Below are 20311 nucleotides of genomic sequence, written 5' to 3'. Positions count from 1 at the left end.
TGATTTAGTTTCTTCCAAATATTTTATGCAATGAGCTAATTAATTTTTATATATTAATAAAAGTGAACAGAAAATAACAAAGGGAAAAATTATAAAAAGCCTAGCCGTAAGAGCATTCATTACGTTGTCCCCCCACCGTCCCTTAAACTACTATTTGAGGGCCCCACTAAACTTTATTCCTCCATCCCTTAACAAAGGGACGGAACCTGCAACGCTCCGTCCCTTATTCCGTCCCTTAAATTACTATTCATTCAATTTCATTTTTTATTTTTTTTCTAACATAATTCAATTAAAACAAACACACTTCATTAAAATTAAAATAACATTACAGCATAAAATAAAAATACAACTTAAAATTTAAAAAAAATATAATTAAAATCTTAAAAAAAATAAAAATGACATAATTTAAAATACAATTTTATATGGACATCCTTGAATGTTTTATGTTTCACTTTCGATGTGGGACAAAATCATTCTTGGATGTCTCTATAAAAGAGAAACAACCAAGAATGATTTTGTCCCACATCGAAAATGAAACATAAAACATTCAAGGATGTCTCTATAAAAGAAGAACAACCAAGAATGATTTTATCCCACATCGAAAGTGAAACATAAAACATTCAAGGTTGTCTCTATAAAAGAGAAGCAACAAAGAATGACTTTGTCCCACATCGAAAGTGGAACATAAAACATTCAAGGTTGTCTCTATAAAAGAGAAGCAACCAAGAATGACTTTGTCCCACATCGAAAGTGAAATATAAAACATTCAAGGTTGTCTCTATAAAAGAGAAGCAACCAAGAATGACTTTGTCCCACATCGAAAGTGAAACGTAAAACATTCAAGGTTGTCTCTTTAAAAGAGAAGCAACCAAGAATGACTTTGTCCCACACCGAAAGTGAAACATAAAACATTCAATGTTGTCTCTATAAAAGAAAAGAAACCATGAATGACTTTGTCCCACATCGAAAGTGGAACATAAAACATTCAAGGTTGTCTATATAAAAGAGAAGCAACCAAGAATGACTTTGTCCCACATCGAAAGTGGAACATAAAACATTCAAGGTTGTCTCTTTAAAAGAGAAGCAACCAAGAATGAGTTTCATAAATTCGCAAGCCCATCAAATATATGTGGCTGTTATGAATTTCTTGTATTTATTTATTTGTTAAAATTGTTTTTAAATATAAAAATAATTTTTATAAATAAAAAGTATTTTTTTAAATAAATTGATTTATTGCGTCAGCGTGACGACGCCCACTCGCGGGCCGGCGAGTGGGCGTCACGCATGGCGCAGGGGCGCGCCACGTCGCCACGGCGCGTGGCGTGACAGCCTGTCCCGTGTCTCGCAGGCACGGGCCGCGGGAGCGGGACGGGACGGCGTGTCACAACGCGTCGCGCGAGCGTTCCGTCCCTCCGCGATGGAACGCTGGACGGTGGCGCGCCGCGTAGTGGATGCCCTAAGGAGGTATGTCACTTGGCAGTTCAAAATGACTTCGAAAGATGTGAAAAATGCCAAAAGAATCAATAGCAAATCTCTGAAATGTCTGCCCAAAGCTTTCATGGGTCTGTTAAGTTTAAGGTTTTAAAGTTACTTAAATTGGAATAAAGTTTTTCCTGTTATAGAAATATTTAGGATTCCCCACGTGTCACTGCCTTATAAGGCGACGGCGCCATTAAACTACCCTTGCTTTTTCAATTTTATAATTATAGATTGGTCCTCGAGTTCTCCACTATTCTAAATTAAGAACCCAAAAGATAGTTTTGGAATCCAAAACTATACAAAGCAATTAACAAATTCTATAAAAAGGGCTTGTCTTGACTTCAATATCAGCCTCAAATAAAATTTCTCACCCCTTTGATTTGCAGACTTCATCTCTAAGCTCAACAAAAGTAACCTTTTCTTTTTCTTTTCTTTATTCCATCTTTTAGCCCTAGCTGGGGGTTTTAGATCCAACAATTGGGAACAAGGAAGAAACCCTAGAAAGAAGAAAAATGGGGAGGGGGAAGATCGTGATTCAGAGGATCGATAACTCAACGAGCAGGCAAGTGACGTTTTCTAAGAGGCGAAGCGGATTGTTGAAGAAGGCTAAGGAACTTGCCATTCTATGTGATGCACATGTTGGAGTTATTATATTTTCGAGCACTGGCAAACTCTATGAATTTTCAAATACCAGGTTTGCTTTCTCTCTAAATCAAGAATGCTCAATGTGTGATTTCTGTTTCCATCTCCAACCTACAATAACATCAAGAAATTAAAGATAAATATGTACTTCAAATCAATCTTGATTAATTGTTTATGACCATTTTTTGCATGGAATTTTGTGTATGATAGACTAATTAAATCAAAGATTCAAAATTGGATGCTCGATACTTTTATTTTGAACTTATTTTTAGTATTTTTGGACATCTTAGTGGAAGATAGTCATATTGTCACGCCCGCCCTCTAGGGTTAATAAAAGCGGGCGATCGCGACTTAAAGGGGTTTTAAAGAACGGGCATAGAAGGCTAGGGTTTCAATAAAAGTTTGACTAAGAATTTAAGTTTAATAAATAAACGACCAAAAGCATTTATATTAAGATAAGTAAAAAGACCAAAGGTTTGACATTAATAAAAGATTAACGAGTTTTCAACATTTAATCAAAAAGATTCATAGTTAAGTAAAAACAAGTAAAGAAAATATCCCAGCGGAAGCATCCAAGAGAAGAGTGACGTCATGTGTGAAGACACGACGACACTCAGAGTTTCAAAACGACCATAGTTTATTATTAATTCCTGCTCAACACCACCAACCGCTCGTCGCTGCTCAACCTGCACATAGAGAAAACATATGCAGGGCTGAGTACTTTTGAAAATACTCAGTGGCTCGTGCCGAAAACATTTTAAGTAAGAGTACATATTATTATCATGCCATACGTAGGTAACCATCGGGGTTTGAGATTAAAAGACCCGAGGCACCGAAACATTTTCCATTGTTCAAAATAGCGACTGCGCAGTCATTTTTCCCCATCGTCATCAACCATATCTGCCAATACATGACAAGGAATGCGGCCGCAAACCAGGTCACTAGACCGGCCAGCCCGTACGCTAGCACACGATCTACCATAGGTGTACACTAATCCACGTAGGGTTTTCGGCCCTACGAGGACCCGAATTCGATTTATATAACAGTGGCAACAGCCACATCAGATAGGCATGTCAAAACAAATCAGGCATGATAATCACTTTAAACCACCCTTATCTCTCCACAGTCATACGTAAAAGATTTTAATAAAATAAAACCCACACATATCGTAGGGTAGAAAAGAAGCCCACCTCGACCGTTTAGATTTCAAGTTTCGCTTTTCCTTTGATATCACGTTTAGCGCACGAATTTTCACCTTTAGATAAGGTATTCCCAATTAGTCATCAACATGGACTAAAATCATGCATGTCCTAGATCATTCCCCTTTCCCGCTCAACAATAGGAATCACATCATATCACACTTCTTTGCATATCACATCACCTCATCACATATGTAAATTCATGTATGTCATTCAAGCATACAATTATAGTTGTTTAACCCAAGTAGAGATCTGGCAGCTCTGCGCAACCTTTTTGTAAAAATTATCTAAAAATCATCCGACTTCCGTTGGGGCTAAAACTTTACGACCAAGCAGTAGACTCATCAAACAACTTACAGTTTAAATTTAATGTCAAAATAACCTTTTTAGGTCGGTCAAACAGAAAGCACAACCTACTGGTCGAGAAAACACGTTTTCGGCAGAAAAGCGCAGTCAACTTTAAAAATTCACCATAAATTCATCGTTCAACCAAAAGGGTCGAAATTTACACACAATATAGAAGACATCACGAAGTTTACACAGGAAAAAGAATCGGTCAAATCGGAGTTCGTTTGGTTGGTCAAAAATACATCAGAACACACTGTTCAGAAATCACAGATTTTCATATTGATAGCAATTCGAATTAGGGTTTATCCCTACTCATTCAAAATAAATCTTTTCATGGTTTTGATATAAAATCATGCTCACAAGAGTCCTTAAACACATATTTTCATGAAATCGCACATCAATCACCGAGGATTCAATAAATCAACAAGCAATTGCAATCAAAACGTACTCACACAAACGATTACACATTCCCACCGATCAAACCCTTAGATCGGCATTCCCTACACTCTCTACATGCATGAGGGAGTCAAAGAAAGTCTAGATGGAGAGGATTGAAGAATATGGGTTTGAATGTACCTTTTCTTGGACGAAATAATCGGTAGGAAGCAATTAAAACCTTGGTTCTTCAACAATCTCTTGGAAAATTGTTATGATCTTGAGTGAATGGAAGAACAAGTGTGGGAGGAGATGAAAAGGGGAGGGGGCGTGTGTAGTGAAGTGGGAGGCGTGTGATGAGAGGCTAGGTTTAGGTTAGGAGTATTTTATAAGGTTAGAATAGAATCTCCAATTAATTAGGAATTTGGAGGATTAATGACATGAATATTTTGATAGAGATTAGGGAAGATTGTGGGGTGGAATTAACGTGACTTTGGGGAGAAGAAAAGAGAGAGATTTCGAAAATCATGGCTAATTTATTAGCCTATGATTTTATTTTGTATTTTCACGGAGCAGAATAATACGGAGCAAGAAAATTAATAAAAATCCTCCCAAATATTATGGAAATAGGCGTGTTATTCAATTCCTCCCACAAGGAATAATTTCCAATCTTTAATAAATAAAGATATAGAAAGATTTGCTAGGATATTCCAATTAAAACATGGAAAGGAATAATTTATGGATCAAAAAAATAAATGAATAATTTCTTCTCCCAAAAGCTAGGAGATTTCGAAATCTCCTTAGGAATAATAGTGGGGCCGATTTTTATCAAGAATTAAATAGGGTAATTAGGCTTTGGATTTAATTGGATAATTATCCCAATCAAATAATTAAATCCAACAAAATAGAATTCCTCTCCTTAAAAATAGTAGTGGTCGAATTTTCTCAATAAAAAGGCAGGGTAATTATTTATGCCTCTAATTAAATCTCACTCCCCAAAATAATATAATTCATCGCAACATTTCATTCCACATCAATTAATTATAACACGTCATAACATCAACGAATTTGACTTGGTCAAAACAAAATTAGGTCACCAAAACAAACACATAATAAATCGCCATTTAATTCCTGCAATCAAAGCAATAAATACAACGTCTTAGGGTTCGAAAACTAGGGTTCAAAAAGTGGGGCGTTACATCCTACCACTCTTAAAAGAAATTTCGTCCCGAAATTTGGTACTCTCATAGGAAGAGTTCTGGGTATAACTCCATCATCTTGTCCTCAAGCTCCCACGTGGCTTCCTCGTGCCCGTGGTTTCTCCACTGTACCTTCACGTAGGCAACTTGCTTATTTCTCACGTTCTGGACCTTTCGGTCTAAAATCGTTTGGGGTTTCTCCTCATAGCTCAAGTCCGGGTTCAACGCGACTTCTTGGTAGTGAATCACGTGTTTTGGGTCAAACACATATTTCCGTAACTGCGACACATGAAAGACGTTATGCACGTTCCCGAGGCTTGGAGGTAGCGCCAAGCGGTATGCAACAGGACCCACTCCTTCAAGGATTTCATAAGGTCCAACGAATCGCGGTTTTAGTTTTCCCTTGACACCAAAACGCGTTATCCCTTTCGACGGGGATACCTTGAGAAAGACCTTGTCGCCAGCTTGAAATTGTAAGTCGGTTCGTCGTACATCCGCGTAAGGCTTTTGTCTGTCTTGAGCTTCTTTTATCCTTGCACGAATTTGTCGGACGATTCCAACCATTTCTTCGACTGCGTAGGGCCCGAGTACCCTTCTCTCACCAACTTCGTCCCAGTAGAGCGGGGATCTACACTTTCTCCCGTACAAGGCTTCGTACGGCGCCATATTTATCGTTGCCTGGAAGCTGTTGTTGTAGGTGAATTCGATCAATGGGAGTGCGGACTCCCAACTCCCTCCTCGGTCTAGCACCACGGCTCTTAACATATCCTCGAGGGTTTGGATCGTTCGCTCGGATTGCCCATCCGTCTGCGGGTGAAAAGCCGTGCTGAAGTTCAGTCGAGTGCCTAGCTCACGTTATAGGCTGATCCAAAATCTTGACGTAAATTTCGGGTCACGGTCAGACGTGATCGTCACGGGGACTCCATGTAGTCGCACTATTTCTTTTATGTACACTTGAGCTAGCTTGTTAGATCCATAGGTTATGGGTATCGGTATGAAGTGCGCACTCTTGGTGAGTCGGTCTATAACTACCCAGATGGCAGTATTCCCTCTTTGCGTCTTTGGCAAGGCTGTCACAAAGTCCATGGCAATGTGCTCCCACTTCCACTCGGGGATTTCTAGTGGTTGCAACTTCCCATACGGTCGTTGATGTAGAGCCTTCACCTGTTGGCAGGCTAAGCAGCGCTCCATGAAGGCCGCTATATCCCTCTTCATACCATTCCACCAAAAGGACTTCTTCAAGTCTTGGTATATTTTCGTACTTCCTGGGTGGGCGGTATAAGGGGTCTCGTGAGCTTCGCTCATCACCTCGTTTTTAAGTTCTTCGTCGTCCCGTATGCACAGTCTTCCTTGGAAGGTAAGCGCGTTGTCACCTTCTTCGCTAAAGCGTCCAGATTCGCCGGTTCGCACTTCTATACGAACTTCCTCTAGTTTCGCATCCATTCGTTGCGCTTCAACGATTCTTGTCCTTAGATCAGGCTTAACAACTAAAGTGGCGATTCGCGCTTCCACCGTTTCCGGTGCTCTCACCACTTCCAAACGCATCTTACAAAACTCGCGGACCAAGCTTTCTTCCTTGGTGAGAAAAGTGGCTAGTTGGGAATGACTCTTCCGACTCAAGGCATCTGCCACTACATTTGCCTTTCCGGGGTGGTAATTTATGCCACAATCGTAGTCCTTCACCAATTCGAGCCACCTTCGTTGTCGCATATTTAAATCCTTTTGCTCGAAGAAGTATTTCAGGCTCTTGTGGTCCGTAAAGATCTCACATCGAACTCCGTAGAGATGATGTCTCCATATCTTTAAGGCGTGTACCACTGCTGCTAACTCCAAATCGTGGGTTGGGTAGTTCAACTCGTGCGGCCTCAATTGCCGGGATGCGTAAGCAATCACCTTGTTGTTTTGCATCAACACACATCCAAGTCCCACCTTCGAAGCGTCCGTGTATACCACGTAGTTCACTCCAGGTTCCGGTACAGCTAAGATTGGTGCACTAGTTAGCTTCTCCTTCAAGAGTTGGAAACTAGCCTCGCACTCGGGAGTTCAACTGACTTTCACTCCCTTCTTGAGTTGTTGTGTCATAGGTCTCGCTATCTTGGAGAACCCTTCTATAAACCTTCGATAGTATCCCGCCAAACCTAGAAAACTCCGAATCTCGTTTGGTGTTGAAGGTGCTTTCCACTGTTGCACCGCCTCAACCTTAGCGGGATCTACTCGAATTCCTTCTTTCGACACGATGTGACCAAGGAAATTTTACTTCCTTTAGCCAAAACTCGGACTTGCTGAATTTGGCGTACAACTTCTCGTTCCTCAAAGTTTCCAAGGCGATTCGTAGATGTTTCTCGTGCTCCTTCTCGTTCTTCGAGTACACAAGCACGTCATCAATGAACACCAAGACAAACTTATCCAAGTAGGGATGAAACACTCGATTCATCTAGTCCATGAATACCGCGGGTGCATTCGTCAAACCAAACGGCATCACGACAAACTCATAGTGACCATATCTCGTACGAAAAGCCGTCTTCGGTATGTTCTCTCTTCGGACTCTCAACTGATGGTACCCGGACCTCAAGTCCATCTTAGAGAACACACCGGCTCTTCGAAGTTGATCGAATAGGTCATCTATCCTTGGCAGTGGATATTTGTTCTTGAGGGTCATCTTGTTCAACTCTCTATAGTCGATGCACATCCTCATTGATCCATCCTTCTTTTTCACAAAAGCACCGGCGCGCCCCATGGTGAAACACTGGGTCTAATAAATCCCAGGTCCATAAGCTCTTGGAGCTGTATCTTGAGTTCTTCTAACTCCTTAGGCGCCATTCTGTATGGTGCCTTAGATACAGGTGCCGACCCTGGTGCTAGATTGATTGTGAACTCCAATTGCCGATCTGGCGGTGGTCCAGGCAAAGCTTCAGGAGCGACGTCCGGAAATTCCTGCACGACGGCTACGTTTTCCATTTTCTTTTCTCCTTTCTCATCTCCTTGTAGATAGACGAGATAAGCGGGATGTCCTTACCTCACCAACGTACTAGCTTGAAGCGCGGAGATGATAGATGCTCGCCGGTTCATCAAAATTCCATAGCATAAGGTGGGTTCCTTGCCCGGGGCTTGTAGAGATATCTGTCTCTCCTTAAAACGAATCGTCGCAAAAATTCGTGGTTAACCAAACCATTCCTAGAATTACGTCGATATCCCTCATCGCCATAACTTGCAAATCGTGAGCGACTAACTTAAGTTCTCCCATGAAAATTTCTATTAACTCTTCTCTTTTTGTCTTCCAACTTCCACACGATTTTTTTTTTTCTAATATTCATGGTATTATCACACATTTTTTCTCGATCGTATCGCCGTCACGTGGCTCTTTCTCGTCACCTTTCATAGGTTCTTCCTCGTTGACGATATTTATTTTGTGCAATAAACTCTATGAAGGGGCTCGTACTCCCTGTACAATTTCCTCGCACGATGGTGACCGTAAATACATCTTCTCATATTCATTATTCGCTTATCGTCCAATCGATCGTTCACGCATATATGTATCTTGTCGGTTATGTCGACGCTTCTGGTTGGTGTGTCATTTTTGAGCATGTCTGACTATAGAAACTTATCCCTTGTGTATATCCGAGTCGACCACTGCATTTTCCTACCGTCTAGTATCAAGGATTCGAAATTTGACCCAACAGTCTTACTTGGATATGAACAGATTTCAAATTGTTGCAACATTTTTAAGGATGTCTTTAGTCGGGAAGGCTCCAAAATTAATAAAGTAAACAAGAACATGAATGCAATGATTGAGCTCCATTGGACTCAAAACGTCCATTCTGAGAATCAAATGGTTTTAGAGGTATCAAATAAAACCCATAGAGATTTGAGAATTTACTTCTGATGAGAGCTCGAAAGAACATGAGATGGGTCATGGAAACAGGATGAAACTGCAAAAATTCTCAAATTCCATAGCCGACTGCTAGATCATAATTTGCAAAAATTCCGGACAGCAATGAATGATATCGTTCAACATATCAAGGCCAAAAAAAATATTCAGTCGCGGCAGGATTTAGAAACATGGGCAAATGTCATGAAGTAGTACAAATGATGGTTCAACCACATCATGTTATTGGAAAAGATGAGATCACATCAATGGGTCCGCGGGTTTGTTAAAGACAACTCAAAGTGAATGGAACTTTTCAGAAATTTAACACGATTAACCCGTTAAGGAAGAAGGGAACAGGATGGCCTTAACTTGGTGTTGCAGAAAGAAAAATCATTGAGTATGAAACAATATATGTAGTGAAACCGAGCTAAAAAGAATTTCACTTCTGCAAGAAAGAACTTGCCACATACATGATTACAAAATAAAGAGATGAACCAGTAGTTCCAAGAAGATTATTCCATCCTTTGAAGAAAATAGGACCGGAGGTGTGATTATACTGAAGGTCATAACTGCAAACGACCTTAGGAATGAAGTTCAATGACGGAAGTTCATAAGGTCAAAATATTGTCCTTACGAAAAATGAATCAAAGAAGACGATTAATCAAGATGTCCGAGGTTACGAAGGCAAGTACAAATTTTTCAAGAACTGAAAGCGAGTCATAACTCGATGAAGAGAGTACAATGGGCATTACTTGCAAATTGGGAGTCAACCAAGGTGTTTAAATAGTCAAGGGCTCACGTTTATTTAAAACGTCCCGAAAGGAATTTAGAATCCAAGTAAGTACTGTTGATTTAAATATCGTTCATTCTAGCTATGAGGGTTGTACTCCCTCGCACATTTTTCGCGAGCTTGAACGTGGTAACATCATTCTATGGAATCGTGGATTCCAAGTTGAGATTCATCGTATCGTCGAAATTAATAACATTTCTTTTGATTGTCGCATCTTCAAAGTCTTCTTGCCATGCCACATAGTTTTCGAAAAGCATTGCCGCTGTACACGTGGTCTTAAGGTGTCGTAAACGTCATCGCATTTGTGTCGCATAGCCATTTTGGCATGGTATGCAAGACTGCATAGTTTAATTAGATCTTAGGTATGATCTCGCCATTGTGAGGATACACCAAAGTTCGAAATATATATTTTTCGTTGTTTTTATCACTCAGGAAAGTGATATTGCAGTTGTCAACTTACAACTAAGTTCTAGCACGTTTAGTCTGGCCTACCTCTTAGGCACTCTATACTTTCAAGCATAGCTTGAAGCCTCGTACTTCACGTATATATGATCATTACCTAACTCAAGCTTCATATGGCTCCTACGTTTGCAACAAGGTTCAAAAGTTCCACATTCCCCTTAATAGTGGTTCTATACGATGCCTCGTACTTCATCGGTCATGAATTTTCACCACATAACGTCGTACATATATTGCACAATCAACGCCATCATACCTCACGGTTAAACAAAAGCAATTGTATAATCTCATAGTGTCTCACGGTTCATATCTTCACAACATTTTCCAAGAGCCGTAGTATTTACTTATTTCCCACCAGTGTTTTTTTTTTTTTTGTTTTTTTTTTTTTTTTTTTTTTTTTCATAGTACAATCAAGTAATCACACGCATACTTTACGTTTCACAATTCATGAAATTTCAATCATTTAGAGTTTCATCTATCCAGACTCATAGAAGTCTAATCACATATTCGCCGATTTTCCTTATCGGGGTGTGCACAAAAATATTCAAACAATTTTTTTTTTTTTTTTTTTGGCATAGTCGTATCAAGCAATTTCATATCCATGTAATTTCATCATCCCACACTTCAAACAACATTTTCCAAGACGTCATATTATCTTCGATTCCCATCGAAATAATTTCATTCTCACAAGAGTAATATTCCCATCGCAATTTACAACATTTCACAGTTTCAGATCAATATAAATCAAGATACTTATTACCTCATTCTTCTTGGTTGGGCAGGGACGAGTTGTGGTGTTGAGCTTCCGATGTTTATCATTTAGCCAAATTACACATGCATAGATTTTGACTCAAAAAGACTCTTGGGTCCAGAGTGGAAAGAACTGAGGCTCTGATACCAAACTGTCACGCCCGCCCTCTAGGGTTAATAAAAGCGGGCGATCGCGACTTAAAGGGGTTTTAAAGAACGGGCATAGAAGGCTAGGGTTTCAATAAAAGTTTGACTAAGAATTTAAGTTTAATAAATAAACGACCAAAAGCATTTATATTAAGATAAGTAAAAAGACCAAAGGTTTGACATTAATAAAAGAGTAACGAGTTTTCAACATTTAATCAAAAAGATTCATAGTTAAGTAAAAACAAGTAAAGAAAATATCCCAGCGGAAGCATCCAAGAGAAGAGTGACGTCATGTGTGAAGACACGACGACACTCAGAGTTTCAAAACGACCATAGTTTATTATTAATTCCTGCTCAACACCACCAACCGCTCGTCGCTGCTCAACCTGCACATAGAGAAAACATATGCAGGGCTGAGTACTTTTGAAAATACTCAGTGGCTCGTGCCGAAAACATTTTAAGTAAGAGTACATATTATTATCATGCCATACGTAGGTAACCATCGGGGTTTGAGATTAAAAGACCCGAGGCACCGAAACATTTTCCATTGTTCAAAATAGCGACTGCGCAGTCATTTTTCCCCATCGTCATCAACCATATCTGCCAATACATGACAAGGAATGCGGCCGCAAACCAGGTCACTAGACCGGCCAGCCCGTACGCTAGCACACGATCTACCATAGGTGTACACTAATCCACGTAGGGTTTTCGGCCCTACGAGGACCCGAATTCGATTTATATAACAGTGGCAACAGCCACATCAGATAGGCATGTCAAAACAAATCAGGCATGATAATCACTTTAAACCACCCTTATCTCTCCACAGTCATACGTAAAAGATTTTAATAAAATAAAACCCACACATATCGTAGGGTAGAAAAGAAGCCCACCTCGACCGTTTAGATTTCAAGTTTCGCTTTTCCTTTGATATCACGTTTAGCGCACGAATTTTCACCTTTAGATAAGGTATTCCCAATTAGTCATCAACATGGACTAAAATCATGCATGTCCTAGATCATTCCCCTTTCCCGCTCAACAATAGGAATCACATCATATCACACTTCTTTGCATATCACATCACCTCATCACATATGTAAATTCATGTATGTCATTCAAGCATACAATTATAGTTGTTTAACCCAAGTAGAGATCTGGCAGCTCTGCGCAACCTTTTTGTAAAAATTATCTAAAAATCATCCGACTTCCGTTGGGGCTAAAACTTTACGACCAAGCAGTAGACTCATCAAACAACTTACAGTTTAAATTTAATGTCAAAATAACCTTTTTAGGTCGGTCAAACAGAAAGCACAACCTACTGGTCGAGAAAACACGTTTTCGGCAGAAAAGCGCAGTCAACTTTAAAAATTCACCATAAATTCATCGTTCAACCAAAAGGGTCGAAATTTACACACAATATAGAAGACATCACGAAGTTTACACAGGAAAAAGAATCGGTCAAATCGGAGTTCGTTTGGTTGGTCAAAAATACATCAGAACACACTGTTCAGAAATCACAGATTTTCATATTGATAGCAATTCGAATTAGGGTTTATCCCTACTCATTCAAAATAAATCTTTTCATGGTTTTGATATAAAATCATGCTCACAAGAGTCCTTAAACACATATTTTCATGAAATCGCACATCAATCACCGAGGATTCAATAAATCAACAAGCAATTGCAATCAAAACGTACTCACACAAACGATTACACATTCCCACCGATCAAACCCTTAGATCGGCATTCCCTACACTCTCTACATGCATGAGGGAGTCAAAGAAAGTCTAGATGGAGAGGATTGAAGAATATGGGTTTGAATGTACCTTTTCTTGGACGAAATAATCGGTAGGAAGCAATTAAAACCTTGGTTCTTCAACAATCTCTTGGAAAATTGTTATGATCTTGAGTGAATGGAAGAACAAGTGTGGGAGGAGATGAAAAGGGGAGGGGGCGTGTGTAGTGAAGTGGGAGGCGTGTGATGAGAGGCTAGGTTTAGGTTAGGAGTATTTTATAAGGTTAGAATAGAATCTCCAATTAATTAGGAATTTGGAGGATTAATGACATGAATATTTTGATAGAGATTAGGGAAGATTGTGGGGTGGAATTAACGTGACTTTGGGGAGAAGAAAAGAGAGAGATTTCGAAAATCATGGCTAATTTATTAGCCTATGATTTTATTTTGTATTTTCACGGAGCAGAATAATACGGAGCAAGAAAATTAATAAAAATCCTCCCAAATATTATGGAAATAGGCGTGTTATTCAATTCCTCCCACAAGGAATAATTTCCAATCTTTAATAAATAAAGATATAGAAAGATTTGCTAGGATATTCCAATTAAAACATGGAAAGGAATAATTTATGGATCAAAAAAATAAATGAATAATTTCTTCTCCCAAAAGCTAGGAGATTTCGAAATCTCCTTAGGAATAATAGTGGGGCCGATTTTTATCAAGAATTAAATAGGGTAATTAGGCTTTGGATTTAATTGGATAATTATCCCAATCAAATAATTAAATCCAACAAAATAGAATTCCTCTCCTTAAAAATAGTAGTGGTCGAATTTTCTCAATAAAAAGGCAGGGTAATTATTTATGCCTCTAATTAAATCTCACTCCCCAAAATAATATAATTCATCGCAACATTTCATTCCACATCAATTAATTATAACACGTCATAACATCAACGAATTTGACTTGGTCAAAACAAAATTAGGTCACCAAAACAAACACATAATAAATCGCCATTTAATTCCTGCAATCAAAGCAATAAATACAACGTCTTAGGGTTCGAAAACTAGGGTTCAAAAAGTGGGGCGTTACACATATAGTATTAAGTTTTGTGTATGATAAGTCTAATATTTTTCAGATAACTCTTTAACTTGTAGAGTTATATAGTATGAAATTTTCGTCTTATATCTAAGTTAATCATTGATTACGAAGAAATTAATGAAATAGATATATGATGTATATTTTCTATGGTTTCTTGAGGAGTAGCTAATAGTTCAATCATATGAAGATGATATGATAGTAATGAAATGAAATACTATCATGTTACAAACTTAAACAATAAGATCTGAGTTGAATAACAAGTTGGATGGAACAATCCTCTATTTATAAAGACAAATCTTTCAAGCTCTCTTTTTGTTAGCGCGTGACGATTTGTCGAATAAGATACCATTGTTTACCGAATCTATCCATCTTTCAAGAGTTTGTCAAGTAGCAAGCATATAAAGCTCTATATTTCTCTATTTTCAGAGGGCTATATATAGCTAGGTCGTAGTATCTATTTATGTTCTCTTGTATAGCAGTTCAAGGGGGAGAGTAATACTTTGTATCCCGTAATGTCTTGTAAGATGCCAAGAATGATATGTGTGACTATTCCAAAATTGTAAGGCAATGGTATATACTCGAGTAAGATGTATAGTAGCAGTATATAAGATCATCTATAGTCAATTTGTGTGATATGTTTATTGCATCCGTAGATGGACGACATGTGGCAATCTATAGGGTTCAAGATTCTGAGATGTTAGAAGACATATTTTCCATATATTAATCATAAATCATTAATATTGATATATGTTAATTATCTTGAGTACAATGTAAGATGCCATGCTATATGGCAATAGAGGATCCAAGTTGCTCATTTAATCTTTCTTCATGTGATACATTACAAAAGGAAAGAGAGTAAATATAATTGTGTAATAATATTTGTTATAATACTCCTATATATAATTATGTAGAATATGATGTTTTAGTAAGGAAAGTCATGTGTATATGTGTTTTAAGTATAAACATTGTGTAAGTTAACTCTAGATAGCCTACCCTTGTTGTATATATATACACCTTGAAAATCGCTTTTTGCTAACACTTTCAAATTATTGATTTTGGAGCTTCAAGTTCCATAAATAAATAAATGAAGCTACTTGCATTTATCAAATAGTTCTTTTTGGAGTTGGCTCTTGTTTGATGGGAGGAAACAATTTGGTTGGCTTGCATCAAACTCGTGATTGGTAGTTTAGGTAAATCCATGAGCCCCTGAGATAGTTTAAGGTTTTATTAGAGGAGAAGATAACGTATTGGTACATTCTCTATTGCATTAAAATCAGACACCTCAATCAAATCTCTTTTGTCTTGTGTTGTCACGAGTTAAAGATAATAGCATTGATTGGAATCAACCATTTAGCCTTTAGTTGGACGGTGCATGCACACAACTTTATAATTATATTGTTTGTTAGGTAAATTAACACCAGAAAGATTACATTTAAAGTTCCTATATATGGTTAAAACGTTAAGTATTATGGTAACTTTTACTGTATTAATTATTTATTATTATAACATTAATCTGTTACATTATTAAAGTTGTAGATAGAGATGAATTAGTCCCTACAATTTAAAGCCCCCTAACAAGAGCTTTAATATATGCTGTATGTAACCCTTTGGATTTATTTAGAAATGGGGACTCAGTTCTAAGATTTAGATAACTTTATTACCTGTTCATTAATATCATCATTGGATATTCAGAAAATAGAAATCAATGATAATGTCTTCTGGCATTTGATCTTGAGCTTTTTTAGAAAAGAAACTCAATGTTAATATTTGAACTAGGTAGTTTTTTTTTTGGTATATAGCTTTAGTATATTGTTTGTTTTTACAATTCTCCATTTACATATTGTTTAACATATTCTAATTTCATAAGCAATATATTATGTTTTCTTTTTCTTTGCCAACTGTCTTGATATTTACCTTATCTTGAAGAAGACCATACTAGGTACTGTATACTACTATTATAAGATAGTAAAAGGAAACCAATATAGCATCCAAACATTTGCTTAATGTTAATTGTGTTTTACCATAAGTTCTATTAGTACTTATCTCATTTCCCAATACTCCATCGATCAACTTGCTGTCTACCAATCATATTTGAACAATTATTACCCATAAAAATTTAATTAAAAAAACTTTTAGAAATTATTTAATTGTTAAACCCCAAATTCGGTGTCACCTGATGAAGAAACATCACTTAATCCTAAGTTTCAAATGTTTTATATGAAATTTTACCTTATCTGGTAAGTCATTATTTTTTTGTTATAGTTGCTTGTATAGTACCCACACACATACACTCACTCAATGCATTTAATATAGAATATTTGGTGTCAATAATGTTATGCAGCATCCACAGATGTTGTAATGAGCACTAGTGTGTTATAATATAGCATGGCCTACCCTCCACAAATTCCACTAAACGGTAGGCTGATCATCATCATCATCCATCATCTTTCACATCCACTTATCTTAATTTCTCTCGTGAAATTGGACTCTAAGCTTTAATTATCAGTATCTTTTGAGGAAATTAAGCTCATGGGACACCTACTCCTAAACTAATTATTCCACATCTACATTTGCTTCTATGTATGTGTTTGTGCGCGGATCTTTTTCTTGACCATTCTTCCCTCATGAACCACATCAAGTTATCATTTATTTGAGAACATAAGGTTTAGTTTGAGCATTATACATCAACTTGTTGTTCTACAAGTATACAATTCCTTAGCATTACTTCTATAATAGTACAATACAATAACCTGTTTCCTTATGCTCCAACATTGGTTTCCTTATTCAAGCTGTTCTCATTATGCTATATAGTGTTAGATCTATTGAGAATACAATTCCCCCTAGCTATAGGCTATGGTTATACACATCTAAAAGTGTACTGAAAATGAGTGCATGTAAATTTAATACTGATTAATATACAACAAATATAACAGGCTGACCTAGAAAGACTATAATACTGTTCCATTAATCTTTGACTGTATTGTAAGTTGATAATTAAGATCATCCCTAGCTAAATTACTCCTTTTATGTTTAAAATAGTTTAAAGTTTAGGAGAAATATAAAATTTAGTAGCTTTGAATGCAGATGTATACATCGAGTCATATACCTCCAAATCATAAACTTGGAAAAGCTTTATCTTCTGTCATTTCGTGCAGTTTCGAACCAAGTTTAAATAATCACTTCATTTCTAGGGCTTGATAAAGATGGTACCTTAATTTCCATTTTGTCAGAAGTAATTACTGATAAATTGCAAATTTAAGTGATCAAATGGTGATAGATGCAAATATCTATTCGTGGTTTTATTGTCAAATGTTGATGCATTTTCTATCATATGTATTATTTTGCCTTGCAGCATGAAATCGGTTATAGAGCGTTACACTAAGGCAAAAGAGGATCAGCAACAGCTCCTTAATCCGGGATCCGAGATCAAGGTAAGATTCTGCCACTAAATTAGCATCTTCTACTTCATTAGATTTGTTTGATTTTTATCAATGAGATAAATATGAGTTAATTGAATGTAATTTAACTATATGTTAAAGAAGCTGTGATTATATTTGATGCATTTTTAATTAACTTAGATTTTCATGTTTAATCTTTTGTAAATTTACTAGTTTTGGCAAAGAGAAGCAGCAACCCTAAGGCAACAGTTGGGTGATCTGCAGGAAAATCATCGGTACGTTTAAGGCTTGAAGTAAAATTAACTAAGAAAATGATAAATTTGGATTGACATAGAAAGTAAGACAGGAAATTAATGGGGGAAGAGCTTTATGGACTGAGCGTCAAAGATCTTCAAAGGATAGAAGAGCAACTAGAGCTGAGCTTGCGAGGCGTTCGTATGAAAAAGGTTTCATATACATATATATTCACTTCCAAACTAAACACTTGATTTCAGTAGTATTTGTCTTACAAATTTATTACTACAGGAACAAATATTAAGTGACGAGATTCAACAGCTAAGTCGAAAGGTATGTGTTGGAAATACAAGACATAAGTGGCCGCCCACTATTTATTATAGTGGAAGTTCGTAGAGTACATTCAAGGCTGTATAGTTCCTAGTAAAGTAGAGTTCCAAGTCTCATTAATTGTGTAGTTGAAAAGTCTCAAAATCCCTATAAATACTAGGGAGATGAGTAGTTCAAACACAACAACAAATACATAAGAAATATTTTCTCTCTACACTTTATCGTTACAAATGTATGTCCAATCTTTCTCTACCTCTCTCGATTACCATCTTTAAGATTATGGATACAACAATCATGTATACATTGATGAATTAATTCTGCCTTATGATGAATTAAGATTTTGAAAGTAATTTCAGGGACAATTGATCCATGAAGAAAACATTCAGCTGTATAAGAAGGTGAAACTTATTGAACAACAAAACAAGGACTTGTATACAAAGGTAATTATAATAAATTGGTTGATTAATTGGTAAAAGAAACTAATTTTGATATAATTTTATTGCCTGATGTGTGCAGGCTTATGGTGCAGAAAATCACAGCCCCTTTGAGGTTCAAAGTGGCTTGGCTCTATATGATTATGCACCCATACAGCTTCAACTGAGCCAGCCTCGGCCGCAATCCACTTCTACTCAATCAAGGTTTTCTTTAATACTAACTCATTTCATTATGAATCATTCACTTTTGCAATCCAAATAATTTTTGTGATTTTATGATTTGGAGATAGCAGTGAGCTGGTTTGGAGATGAACTATGTGCATCGAAAGGGTTGATTGAACTGTTTTTTAGTTTAAAACAAATACTTTTGTATTGTATTCTGATTTACTATAGAAATGGATGTACTTGGTTGGTATGTGAAAGCTTCCATCTTTTCAAATTGGTGCTTAATTATAAATTACGCAGGATTTCACTAATCATTAAACCAGCTGTTTGTGTTGTGAAATTATTGAAGAATTTATATATTGGCCATTCGCCTTTTTTGTCTTGCAAACTCAAGCGCGATCACAAACTTAATTTCATGATTTTTTCTTTAACCCAAAACGCTGAAATTTTTATAGTAGTGAAATTCAAATTTCTCCATATTCTATAAAATTTGGTTATATTTAAAATTCCGACCCAAATGAGACTAAAATTGCATTGAAATTTTCAGGCGTGGTGATAGATTTCACTGGTTTTTTATCTATCAACCAGTGAATATATCATGGAGTAATTAGATGACGAATATTGATAAATTAATGTTGGAAATTAAGTGTACAATAATAGACGACGTAATTATCTTGTATATCGACAAGTGATTTTAACTAGGGTTTTGCTATACACGAAATCAAAATATGCAATATTACAAAAACTGTTTAATTTGGTTACGCCTAAGTTTTAGCTGAAGTCGCAGATATCTATTCGTGTGATTTTCTTCCAAAAGGGTCTGTTTTATTATTTCAGTTAGATGTTGGAAGCTATAAAGTTATCTCCATGCGTAATTCAATGAATAGGAGTCAATTGAGTGTCGTTAGGTTCAAGGTTGTCTTGTTTTCCCAATTAAGTTAAAGTTTGAATAGATCATGTACACTTGGAGGCAACTTTTTTTTTAATGATAATATGTAAAGGATGAGAAAATTAAACCATATAAAGTTAATATGCGTAACTTGTTTTTCCATTTACAGTTTATCATAATGAGTGCAGCCGTAATTATCTTTTCATATTTTAATATAGAGGTACACTAACTTTTCTTTAATTGCTCACTAGTAAGGTATTAAAAATGTTAACACATATTTATGTTAACATTTTAATAAATTGTGTTGACATTTAAATATTAATGTCAACACAATGTATTAAAATATCAACTTAAGTTTACGTTGACATTTCATTATCGCGTTGACATTTTTGATACGCTACATTGATGAATTAGCAAGTTAACCACTTAAGAAAAGTTAGCAACGGATCACACCCCTAAATGTACTAATACATTCTGTTTAATTAGATTTTTCTACAATTTTTTTATTAGATTATTTATCAATGCATTTTGTTTCACTAGATCGTTTTACAATTTTTTTTATTTCATTAAATACTGTATAATTGTTTTTGGGTCGTGATTGATGCGGCGGCAACAGCAATATGTTCCGATTTCTCTTCCTTTATTGCTCTCATTCATTGGTCAATGGACGAATGAATTGGCTGACTTTGGTTTAATTTGAACCGGTGGATGAGTATTGAGATATTTTCGATTAGGATTTCTGAATTGCTCATTTGGGTTTCTATCTGGTTTTGGT

The 20311-nt window shown here is 36.6% G+C and overlaps 1 protein-coding gene across 3 annotated transcripts; it reads left to right on the top strand.

The window, feature by feature from the left end:
* The first annotated feature begins 1848 nt into the window (after positions 1-1848).
* Positions 1849-18958, top strand: LOC121775973 (MADS-box transcription factor 23-like). 3 transcript variants are annotated; one of them, XM_042173090.1, is made up of 8 exons: positions 1849-2173; positions 17439-17517; positions 17698-17759; positions 17831-17930; positions 18010-18051; positions 18405-18488; positions 18565-18686; positions 18776-18958. In XM_042173090.1, the coding sequence occupies exons 1-8, from the start codon at positions 1992-1994 to the stop codon at positions 18792-18794; spliced, it is 690 nt and encodes a 229-aa protein (XP_042029024.1). In that variant the 5' UTR covers positions 1849-1991; the 3' UTR covers positions 18795-18958. The 3 variants fall into 3 exon arrangements, with proteins under 3 accessions (XP_042029024.1, XP_042029022.1, XP_042029025.1); XM_042173088.1 differs by having other exon boundaries at positions 18773-18958; XM_042173091.1 differs by having other exon boundaries at positions 18769-18811.
* Positions 18959-20311: the final 1353 nt, after the last annotated feature.

Source organism: Salvia splendens, chromosome 18 (genome assembly GCF_004379255.2).
Source record: "Salvia splendens isolate huo1 chromosome 18, SspV2, whole genome shotgun sequence".
In the NCBI taxonomy this organism is placed as follows: Eukaryota; Viridiplantae; Streptophyta; class Magnoliopsida; order Lamiales; family Lamiaceae; genus Salvia; species Salvia splendens.
This window is presented reverse-complemented; position numbering and strand designations above follow the sequence as displayed.